The 12,384-nt window shown below is 47.2% G+C and overlaps 1 protein-coding gene across 1 annotated transcript in view; it reads left to right on the top strand.

Annotated features, from left to right (window-relative positions):
* LOC120978248 (cytochrome P450 2A13-like) overlaps positions 1-12,384 on the top strand; it is a 143,415-nt gene that overhangs the window by 87,571 nt on the left and 43,460 nt on the right. The window contains exon 5 of the mRNA XM_040406485.1: positions 11,768-11,944. Within this exon, the coding sequence (XP_040262419.1) occupies positions 11,768-11,944 (177 nt within the window). The remainder of the gene's footprint in view (positions 1-11,767; positions 11,945-12,384) is intronic.

The raw sequence follows: 12,384 nt of genomic DNA, 5'->3' as shown, positions 1-12,384 counted from the left end.
AGGCGGTGAGCGGGAAGGCCGAAGTTCCGCTGTAGCGCAGACAGGCGAGCAGCGGCAGGATGTGAACGGCGGAAGCGCGCACAGACGGCCCGCACTTTATGCAGCAGCTCTGACATGTTGGGGTAGTGGTGAATGAACCTCTGCACCACCAAGTTCAGCACATGCGCCAGGCAAGGGATGTGCGTCAAACCGGCTAGTCCCAGAGCTGCCACGAGATTTCGCCCATTATCGCATACCACCAGGCCTGGCTTGAGGCCCACCGGCAGAAACCACTCGTCGGTCTGTTGTTCAATACCCCGCCACAACTCCTGTGCGGTGTGGGGCCTGTCCCCCAAACATATGAGTTTCAGAATGGCCTGCTGACGTTTACCCCGGGCTGTGCTGAAGTTGGTGGTGAAGGTGTGTGGCTGACCGGATGAGCTGGTGGAAGCAGTGGAGGAGGAAGCCGAGTAGGAGGAGGAGGCTACAGGAGGCAGAGAATGATGCCCTGCGATCCTAGGGGGCGGAAGGACGTGCGCCAAGGAACTGTCCGCCGGGGGCCCAGCCGCCACTACATTCATCCAGTGTGCAGTTAGTGAGATATAGCGTCCCTGGCCGTGCTTACTGGTCCACGTATCTGTGGTTAGGTGGACCTTGCCACAAATGGCGTTGCGCAGTGCACACTTGATTTTATCGGACACTTGCATGTGCAGGGAAGGCACGGCTGTCTTGGAGAAGTAGTGGCGGCTGGGAACCACATACTGCGGGACAGCCATGGCCATCAGCTTTTTGAAGCTGTCTGTGTCCACCAGCCGGAATGACAGCATTTCAAAGGCCAGCAGTTTAGAAATGCTGGCGTTCAGGCCAAGGGCTCGAGGGTGACTCGGGGGGAATTTGCGCTTCCTCTCTAAGGTTTGAGATATTGAGAGCTGAACGCTGCTGTGTGATATAGTGGAGACGCTAGTTGACGGTGGCGGTGGTGGTGGTGTCGGTGGCACATCCTCTGTTTGCTGCTCGGCAGGTGGCAACATTCCTCTCGAGGCGGAAGCCGAGGCAGCAGCGGTAGAGGGAGCAGGGGGAGCCTCAGCGAGTGCCTGGTTTTTAAGGTGTGTACCCCACTGCAGTTCATGCTTTGCATGTAGATGCCTGGTCATGCAGGTTGTGCTGAGGTTCAGAACGTTAATGCCTCGCCTCAGGCTCTGATGGCAGAGCGTGCAAGTCACTCGGGTCTTGTCGGTAGGACATTGTTTAAAGAAGTGCCATGCCAGGGAACTCTTTGAAGCTGCCTTTGTGGGGCTGGGTCCCTGTTGGCGATGTCCAGTAGCAGGCGAACTCTGGGGGCGGCGGCTCGTCTGCTTTGGCCCCCTGCTCCCTCTTTGGCTTCGCTGTTGTCTCGGTCTCACCACTACCTCTTCCTCTGAACTGTGAAAGTCATCGCCACGACCTTCAGTCCATGTGGGGTCTAAGACCTCATCGTCCTCTGCATCGTCGTCCACCCAGTCTCCCTCCCTGACCTCCTCCTGTTCAGTCTGCACACTGCAAAAAGACGCGGCAGTGGGCACCTGTGTTTCGTCATCATCAGAGAGTCAGTGACTCTGCTGTGGTGGTATTCCCATGTCCTCTTCATCTGGAGACATAAGTGGTTGTGCGTCAGTGCATGGTATGTCTTCCTCCACTGGGGAAGGGCTAGGTGGACGCCCCTGGGAAACCCTGGAAGCAGAGTCTTCAAACAGAAGAAGAGACTGCTGCATAACTTGTGGCTCAGACCGTTTCCCTGATATGCTTGGGGGTGATGTGACAGACTGATGGGCTTGGTTTTCAGGTGCCACCTGTGCGCTTTCCGCAGAAGACTGGGTGGAAGACCATGTGGTGAACGTGCTGGAAGCACTGTCGGCCACCCAATCGATTAATGCCTGTACCTGCTCAGGCCTTACCATCCTAAGAGCGGCATTGTGCCCCACGAGATATTGCGGTACATTCTGCCGGCTAGTTGAGGGAGTTCGTTCCCTACTGTGTGCGCCTGGGGCCGAACGGCCACGTCCTCTACCAGCAACAGAGGATCCACGGACACCACCACGACCGCGTCCTCGTCCCTTAATAGTATTTTTCTTCATTGTTGCGATTCAACTCGCACCACAATGAAATATATTATTTTTTATAAGCAAAATTCCCTCACTGGAATACTTTCAGTCTTTTGACTGTATGGATTACAGATGGAATGACTGTTATATGTGAGTACCGCTTTCTTTGACAGATTCTAGTATGGGTACATATATGTTTTCCCAACCCCAGCAAATTAGTTTGCTAATTCCAGATGTATGAAACGCAGGCCTAACTGTATCTAGTATATTGAACGCCAGATAAACTAACTTGGCCTTTTTTAAATAAAAAAAATTCCCTCACTGGAATACTTTCAGTCTTTTGACTGTATGGATTACAGATGGAATGACTGTTATATGTGAGTACCGCTTTCTTTGACAGATTCTAGTATGGGTACATATATGTTTTCCCAACCCCAGCACATTAGTTTGCTAATTCCAGATGTATGAAACGCAGGCCTAACTGTATCTAGTATATTGAACGCCAGATAAACTAACTTGGCCTTTTTTAAATAAAAAAAATTCCCTCACTGGAATACTTTCAGTCTTTTGACTGTATGGATTACAGATGGAATGACTGTTATATGTGAGTACCGCTTTCTTTGACAGATTCTAGTATGGGTACATATATGTTTTCCCAACCCCAGCACATTAGTTTGCTAATTCCAGATGTATGAAACGCAGGCCTAACTGTATCTAGTATATTGAACGCCAGATAAACTAACTTGGCCTTTTTTAAATAAAAAAAATTCCCTCACTGGAATACTTTCAGTCTTTTGACTGTATGGATTACAGATGGAATGACTGTTATATGTGAGTACCGCTTTCTTTGACAGATTCTAGTATGGGTACATATATGTTTTCCCAACCCCAGCAAATTAGTTTGCTAATTCCAGATGTATGAAACGCAGGCCTAACTGTATCTAGTATATTGAACGCCAGATAAACTAACTTGGCCTTTTTTAAATAAAAAAAATTCCCTCACTGGAATACTTTCAGTCTTTTGACTGTATGGATTACAGATGGAATGACTGTTATATGTGAGTACCGCTTTCTTTGACAGATTCTAGTATGGGTACATATATGTTTTCCCAACCCCAGCAAATTAGTTTGCTAATTCCAGATGTATGAAACGCAGGCCTAACTGTATCTAGTATATTGAACGCCAGATAAACTAACTTGGCCTTTTTTAAATAAAAAAAATTCCCTCACTGGAATACTTTCAGTCTTTTGACTGTATGGATTACAGATGGAATGACTGTTATATGTGAGTACCGCTTTCTTTGACAGATTCTAGTATGGGTACATATATGTTTTCCCAACCCCAGCACATTAGTTTGCTAATTCCAGATGTATGAAACGCAGGCCTAACTGTATCTAGTATATTGAACGCCAGATAAACTAACTTGGCCTTTTTTAAATAAAAAAAATTCCCTCACTGGAATACTTTCAGTCTTTTGACTGTATGGATTACAGATGGAATGACTGTTATATGTGAGTACCGCTTTCTTTGACAGATTCTAGTATGGGTACATATATGTTTTCCCAACCCCAGCACATTAGTTTGCTAATTCCAGATGTATGAAACGCAGGCCTAACTGTATCTAGTATATTGAACGCCAGATAAACTAACTTGGCCTTTTTTAAATAAAAAAAAAATTCCCTCACTGGAATACTTTATGGCTTTTCACTGTATGGATTACAGGTGGACTGGTATTAGTAGGGGTGACACAAGCACACCCAAGTCCCTGATGTAGGATTTCTATGGCACAGACCACTATTACAAGTGATTAATGGACGTTGGGAGAGATTGTGCTGCAGCACTAGTCCCAAGATAGCCGCCGCCTATCAGCCCAGTAACATGTGCCACAAAATGGTCTGCACAACCTTTAAAAAAAATAGCCTTGGACTGTGCTGCTAAATCGCTATTGGTCTGAATCCCAGGTGTAGATGTCTGACTTGTTTGGAGCTTTGGAATGCACACTGTGGCAGCTTCTGCTGCAGCACTACAAGTCGCAAAATGGCGGCCGGCGGTCAGCCCGGGTACATGTGGATGGAAAAATCACTCTGGCCACTCTAAAAATAGCCAATCCCTATCAAAAAAGCAGCTCAGCTGCAGTTGTTCAGATGAATCACAGGTGGAGGAGAGAAATTTGCTTCCAGTTATTCAATTATCCCTGCCTATTCTCGCCCTAGCATCAGCTGCGTCTAACCCTGTTCTATTCACATCGGGAGTGAGCACGTCCCGACGTGCGCACAAGCTTATAAGAGGCTGAGTCACATGCTGCACTTGGCCAATCACAGCCTTGCCAATAGTAGGCATGGCTGCGATGGCATCTTAGGGCAAGTAGTATGATGGATGTTGATTGGCTGCTTTGCAGCCTTTCAAAATGCGCCAAAATACATGCCGAACGACGAACCCGAACCCGAACTTTTACGAAAAAGTTCGGGTTCGGGTCCGTGTCACGAACACCCCAAAATTCGGTACGGACCGAACTATGCTCGAACTGTTCGCTCAACACTAGTAATAATAAAAGTGAAGTATTAAGTTTCACCTGGGGCAAGATAGGTTCAACGCCTGCATAGGCATCTGTAAATAAATTATTTGATAAACCTTACCCAGGGTATGTCCCAAATATAAATATCCACAGATCCCCCCATAACAGCGTCATCCACAGATTCCCATAACAGTGCCATCCAGAGACCCCAATAAGAGCCATCCAGAGATCCCCATAACAGTGTCACCCACAGATCCCCCATAACAGTGTCACCCACAGATCCCCCATAACAGTGTCACCCACAGATCCCCCATAACAGTGTCACCCACAGATCCCCCATAACAGTGTCACCCACAGATCCCCCATAACAGTGTCACCCACAGATCCCCCATAACAGTGTCACCCACAGAACCCCCATAACAGTGTCACCCACAGATCCCCCATAACAGTGTCACCCACAGATCCCCCATAACAGTGTCACCCACAGATCCCCCATAACAGTGTCACCCACAGATCCCCCATAACAGTGTCACCCACAGATCCCCCATAACAGTGTCCTCAACAGATCCCCCATAACAGTGTCATCCACAGACCACCATTAGTTCAAAACCCACCAAAAGCACACCTTTTTGTCCAAATTCTTTTTTTTTCTTATTTTCCTCCTCAAAAACCTAGGTGCGTCTTATGGACAGGTGCGTCTTATAGGGCGAAAAATACGGTACAGCCATTTAAAATACAGCCATTTTGTGCAAAGAAATATTTAATTTAGGCCTACACTGGTTCATCCCCTGTGAGATACTCTCTCTCTCCATACAGGGGATTGATTCAGGCATTTGAAATACAGCCATTTGAAATTCATCCATTTTGTGCAAAGAAATATTTAATTTAGGCTTACACTGGTTCAGGCCCTGTGAAATACCCCCTCTACATACAGAGGTTTGATTCAGGCATTTGAAATACAGCCATTTGAAAAACATCCATTTTGTGCAATTAAATATATAAATTTAGGCCTACACTGGTTCAGGCCCTGTGAAATACCCCCTCTACATACAGGGGTTTTATTCAGGCATTTGAAATACAGCCATTTTGGGCAAATAAATATTTAATTGAGTCTGGTTCAGGCCGTGTGAGATACACCCTTTACATACTGTCGTTCTATTCTTCTATTAATTAAACACCCATTTAGGGCAAGATCCGAAATTGGAAAAATATGAGGAAAGATTCAAATAAGGAACGTGGCTCAGGTTGTGGTGCTGCTGGTGGAGCTCCTGTTGCAGGGAATGTACGTGGTCGATCTGTGCCAGCTACATGCACAAGTGAAACCCCTTCCTCAGGTGCGAGTAGGTGACAGAACCTGCAGCGGTGTTTGGTCGGGCCTAATGCGGCTCTACGAATGGTGAGGCCTGAACAAGTACAGGCGATAGTAGATTGGGTTGCTGACAGTGGATCCAGTTCCTTCACATTGTCTCAAATCCAGTCTCCTGCAGAAAAACCACAGTTAGCACCTGCAGCCGATGTCCATCAGTCTTTCACCTCACCCCCTTGCAAATCACCAAAGCATTCTGAGCCCCAAGTTATGCAGCAGTCTCTTCTGCTTTTTGATGACTCTGTTAGCAGGGTTTCCAAGGGCCATCCACCTAGCACTGCCCCAGAAGTGGAAGAGATTGAGTGCACCGATGCCCAAACACTTATTTTTTAAGATGAGTACATGGGAGGACCATCGCAGCACGTCTCGGATGATGACGAAACACAGGTGCCAACTGCTGGGGCTTTCGAAAGTGTGCAGACCGACAAGGAAGGCAGGGGTGAAGAATGTGTGGAAGATGATGTGGAGGACGATGAGGTCCTCGACCCCACATGGAATCAAGGTCATGCAAGTGACCTATGTAGTTCGGAGGAAGAGGCGGTGGTCGCACAGAGCCACCAGCACAGCAGAAGAGAGAGCAGGGTGCAAAAGCGGAGCGGCCGTCCTCTTGACAGTACGCCTCCTACTGCCCACCGCAGCAAGGGACCGAGAACACCAAAGCCAGCTCCAAGGAGTTCCCTGGCATGGCAGTTCTTGAGACAATGCGCTGACGACAAGACACCAGTGGTTTGCACGCTGTGCAATCAGAGCCTGAAGCGAGGCATAAACGTTCTCAACCTGAGCACAACCTGCATGACCAGGCATTTAAGTGCAAAGCACGAGCTGCAGTGGAGTAGACACCTCAAAAAACAAGAAAAGTCTCCTCCTGCTGCAGTATCGGCCTCTTCATCCACCTCTGGAGTGACAGTGCCACCTGCCACCCCGCAAACAGAGGATCTGCCAGCAACACCAACACCTGGGTCACCAAGCATCTCCACAATGTCCCACGGAAGCGTTCAGCTCTCTATCTCCCAAACGCTGGAGAGGAAGAAGAAGTAACCCCCTACCCACCCGCGATCACTAGCCTTGAATGCCAGCATTTCTAAATTACTGGCTTTTGAAATGCTGTCATTTCATCTGGTGGAGACGGATAGTTTTAAAGGCCTTATGGTGGTGGCTGTCCCACAGTACGTCGTGCCGCGCCGCACTACTTTTCAAGGCGAGCCATCCCTTCCCTGCACAACCAGGTAGTAGACAAAATCAGGTGTGCACTGCGCAACTCCATCTGTGGCAAGGTGCACCTGACTACGGATACGTGGACCAGTAAGCTCGGTCAGGGACGTTATATCTCCATAACAGCACACTGGGTAAATGCAGTGGCGGCTGGGCCTGAGGCGGATAGCAGTTTGGCGCATGTCCTTCCACCACCGAGGATTGCAGGGCGCTTCAGTTTGACTCCTGTTGCTTCCTCCTCCTACTCTGCTTCCTCATCCTCTACCAGTTCCTCATCCGGTCAGCGTAACACCTTCACCACCAACTTCAGCACAGCCATGGGTAAACCACAGCAGGCAGTTTTAAAACTTATCTGTTTGGGGGACAAACCCCACATTGCGCAGGAGCTGTGGACGGGCCTTGAACAACAGACCGATGAGTGGTTTGTGCCAGTCAGCCTCAAGCCCGGCCTGGTGGTGTGCGATAATGGGCGAAATCTCGAAGCAGCTCTGGGACTAGCCGGTTTGACGCACATCTCTTGCCTGGCGCATGTGCTGAATTTCGTGGTGCAGAGATTCCTTAAAAATTACCCCAAAATGTCAGAGCTGCTGCATAAAGGGCGGGATGTCTGTGCTCGCTTTCGGCGTTCTCACCCTGTTGTTGCTCGCCTGTCAGCGCTGCAGCGTAACTTCGGCCTTCCTTCTCACCGCCTAATATGCGACGTGCCCACAAGGTGGAATTCCACCTTGCACATTCTGGCCAGACTGTGCGAGCAGCAGCAGGCGATAGTGGAGTTTCAGCTGCAGCACGCACGGGTGAGTCGCTCGGCGGAACAGCACCACTTCACCACCAATGACTGGGCCTCCATGCGAGACCTGTGTTCCTTGTTGCGCTGTTTCGAGTACTATACCAACATGGCCAGTGCTGATAACGCCGTTCTCAGCGTTACTATCCCACTTCTATGCCTCCTTGAAAAAACGCTCCTGGCGATGATGGAAGAGCATGTGGCACAGGAGGAGAAGGAGGAAGAGGGATCATTTCATAGGGTTTCCGGCCAGTCATTCCAAAGTGGCCCGAGGGTGGGTTCCTGCACCCACAAACCCAAGGTACACAATTGTCCAGCCAGGGCACAGTTCTGGAGGATGAGGAGGTGGAGGATGAGGAGATGGAGGAGGAGGAACCATGTTCACAGCAGGGTTGCACCCAGACCAGCTCATGGCCATCACTGGTGCGCGGATGGGGGGATACAGAGGACACAGACGATACACCTCCCACAGAGGACAGCTTTTCGTTGCCTCTGGGCAGCCTGGCACACATGAGCGATTACATGCTGCAATGTCTCCGCAACGACCGCCGAGTTGCCCACATTCTAACTTGTGCTGATTACTGGGTGGCCACGCTGCTGGATCCCCGTTACAAGGACAACGTACTGTCCTTAATTCCATCACTGGAGCGTGATCGTAAAATGCACGAGTACAAGCGCACACTGGTAGACGCGCTACTGGTGACATTCCCACCTGACAGCGGGGGCACAGTGGAAGCACAAGGCGAAGGCAGAGGATGAGGAAAAGGTTGGCAATGCAGCTGGGGCACCGCCAGCACCTCAGAAGGCAGGGTTAGCATGGCCGAAATGTGGAAAAGCTTTGTCAGCACGCCACAACAACCAGCACCACCAGCTGATATGGAATGTCTTAGCAGGAGGCAGCATTTCACCAACATGGTGGAGCAGTATTTGTGCACACGCCTACACGTACTGAGTCTCCAAATTGGGCACATGGCGTGAGCTTGCCCTTTACGCCTTGGAGGTGCTGGCCTGCCCTGCAGCCAGTGTATTATCTGAACGTGTGTTTAGCACGGCAGGGGGCGTCATCACAGACAAGCGCAGCCGCCTGTCCACAGCCAATGTGGACAAGCTCACGTTCATTAAAATGAACCAGGCATGGATCCCTCAGGACTTGTCCGTACCTTGTCCAGAATAGACATGTATACCGGCACTAACCAGTCATTGTTATTCTGCAGCGCAATTGCTCATGTTTGTATGTTGGATATTTCACACTCTTTTGGAGTGTACCTTAATCTTAAAAAATTAAATTAAAACCAAAAATCTGTGTTGGCTATCTCGTCCTCCTCCACCGCCGCTTCCACCTACTCTGCTACGTCCACCGCCTCCTCAAACTCCTTCTTCATATGGAACTCCACCTCATAAATCAATATTTTTTTTTTTTTTACTTATTTGTCATTTACATTTTCGGGTGAAATTCACAAATTTTAGGGTGTATAGTACCACTGCTATACCTAGAGGGCCGGTTAAAAATAAAAATAAAATTGTCATTAACATTTTCTTGTGAAATTAACCAATTTTTGGGTGTATAGTACCACTGCTATACCTAGTAGGCTGGTTAAAAAAGAAATAAAAATTGTCATTACCTTTTCGTGTGAAATTCACCAATTTTTGGGTGTATAGTACCACTGCTATACCTAGTTAGGCCGGTTAACAAAAAAATAAATTTGTCAGTTACATTTTCAGTTGAAATTCAAAATCTTTTGGGTGTGAAGTACCACTACTATACCTAGTAGACAGGTTAAACAATAGAAAAAATTGTCTGTTACATTTTATTGTGAAATTCAACAATAAAATTTTTGGGTGAAATTCACCAATTTTTGGGTGTAATATACCCCTCCTCTACCTAGTGGATCCAGTTCCTTCTACCTCTAATTTTTATTTTACATTTTCGGGTGACAATAAACAATTTTTTTCTGTCATAGACCCCTGCTCTACCAAGTAGACAGGTTAATTCATTTCTGAAATGTTTCTGTTACATTCTTGGGTTGACATTATACATAGGTGACAGGCAATAAAATTTCTGAAATGCTTCTTTAATTGATGCGTGCCACCTCCTTTGATTCAATGCTCAAACTTAAACAAGTTGTACCACATTTAAGCTTCAATACTTTGTCCCACATTTCCGCTATACTCTTTTGGACAACATTTGCGCCTCAATAGCTTTTCCCACAATTCCGCTTGACTCTTTTGTCCCACATTTGGGCTTCTGTAATTTGTCCCACATTTGCACCTCAATAGCTTTTTCCACATTTCTGCTCGATCCCAATTTTTTTTTATACATTTATCTCCCTTAAATTTGGTCTCTTTTTCTCACGCTCCCTCTCCGGCGTGGAACCTTGATTCCACGCCACCCGCGATCACCATGGTAGGCGCATAAAAGAACATTGAATGTTGATAGAGCAGATATCAAATTGGATCGTGAACATCACGGGGACGTGTAACATGGTGGAGCAGTAAGTATGCACACGCCTACACGAACTGACTGACAGGTGTCAGCCCCTGCAACTTCTGGTCTCCAAATTTGGCACATGGCCTGAGCTTGCCCTTTACGCCTCGGAGGTGCTGGCCTGCCCTGCAGCCGGTGTATTGTCTGAACGTGTGTTTAGCACGACTGGAGGGGGTTATCACAGGTTATATTTCCCAATGTTTTGGGGTGTAACCTAATTTAAAAAAATATAAATAAATTTTAAACCAAAAAGTAGTGTAGGCTACCTCCTCCTTCTCCACCGCCTCCTCAACCTCCTACTCCATATGGACCTGGTCCTCCTAGATCAAGATTATTATTTTTTATTTTTAAGTATTTTATGTTATTTTAAGTCATTTCTATCCACATTTGTTTGCAGAGCACTTGCCATGCTCTTAACCACATTTTGACGACATTTGCAGCCCTTTCCATTACACTTTTACAACCATTTTAGTGCTCAAAAGTTCGGGTCCCCATTGACTTCAATGGGGTTCGGGTTCGGGGGTCAAGTTCGTGTCCCGAACTCAAACTTTTTTCCGAAGTTCAGGCGAACCCGAACATCAAGGTGTCCGCTCAACTTTACTTTTTATTTAATACCTATTTCCCCCTTGGGGGCTAGAATCTGGGATCTTTCATCCCTTGTGCTATTCACCCTGATAGAGCTCTATCAAGGTGAATAGGACTTCACACTCTCCCTGCTGCTCTGTGCTCTGTGCACACAGCAGCATGGAGCTGACTATGGCAGCCAGGGGTTCAATAGCGGTTTGGCTGCCATGGTAACCGATCGGAGCCCCAGGCTTACACTGCTGGGGCTCCGATCGGAAGCTGCCACTGCACCACCAATAATAATACTTGGGGGGTTGGGGGCGCACTGCACCACCAATGATAATACTTGGGGGGGTTGGGGGCGCACTGCACCACCAATGATAATACTTGGGGGGGTTGGGGGCGCACTGCACTACCAATGATAATACTTGGGGGGGTTGGGGGCACACTGCACCACCAATGATTATAATACTTTGGGGGGGTTGTGGGCACACTGCCGAATATATATCACTATATTCTAAATATTCGCAAATTCTCTAAGTGCCGATATTCGCAATTAACCATACACATTAACCATAATGAGAGTAAAGAAAGGGTAGAGGAAATTCATTCAAATAAGGGCAACTGAATTCACTGTAACAAGTCAGGCAATGTTTTTTATTCAGGTAATGTACATGTCGATGACTTTTGATAATATTGTCCCAGTAATCTTGGTAACAATATTACCACTTATTTTAATTGAATATCTTACATTTTATTATTCTACATTTCTTTACTCAGTTACAGGAGATGCTGCCAGCAGTCATGAGCTATATACCAGGACCGCACCAGAGAATAAACAAAAGCATGGAAAAACTCACCGATTTCATCAAGGAACGAGTAGAAATGAATAAGGAGTCATTTGATCCCAACTCACCCAAGGATTTCATTGATTGCTTCCTCTTAAGACAGCAGCAGGTATCTAAATAAGTGTTAAGAAAGGGGTTCAGTGGAGATGAGGAGTGGGATAACCTGTATTTGGCTGGTGTGGGATCCAGTGGCCTATCATTACCAGTAGATAGTATACCCTGCGGGTAGCTTTGGCCTCTTTGTTCTCCATCTAATTAAAAAATTCATTTTGCATGGGGGGGGAGATAAAGTGAAGCTTGTACCAGTGGTAGTCAACATGCTATCAGTAAAGGAAAGAAGGGAAGAGAATGCAGTGGTGTTTGATGTTACTATGGCAAAGCCTATAAAAGAAAGAACTTTTATTCCTATCCTTTTCTTCCTTTAAGATGGCGGTGGGATATTTTGGGCATGTCATGGAAACATACTCTACCATATTCAGGGGCATAGCGGAAGGATCATGGATCCTTGTGCAAAAGTTCAGATTGTCCCCTTTTGTGCCTTCACAAAGT

The sequence above is a fragment of the Bufo bufo genome, chromosome 8 (assembly GCF_905171765.1).
Source record: "Bufo bufo chromosome 8, aBufBuf1.1, whole genome shotgun sequence".
NCBI classification, from domain to species: Eukaryota; Metazoa; Chordata; class Amphibia; order Anura; family Bufonidae; genus Bufo; species Bufo bufo.
This window is presented reverse-complemented; position numbering and strand designations above follow the sequence as displayed.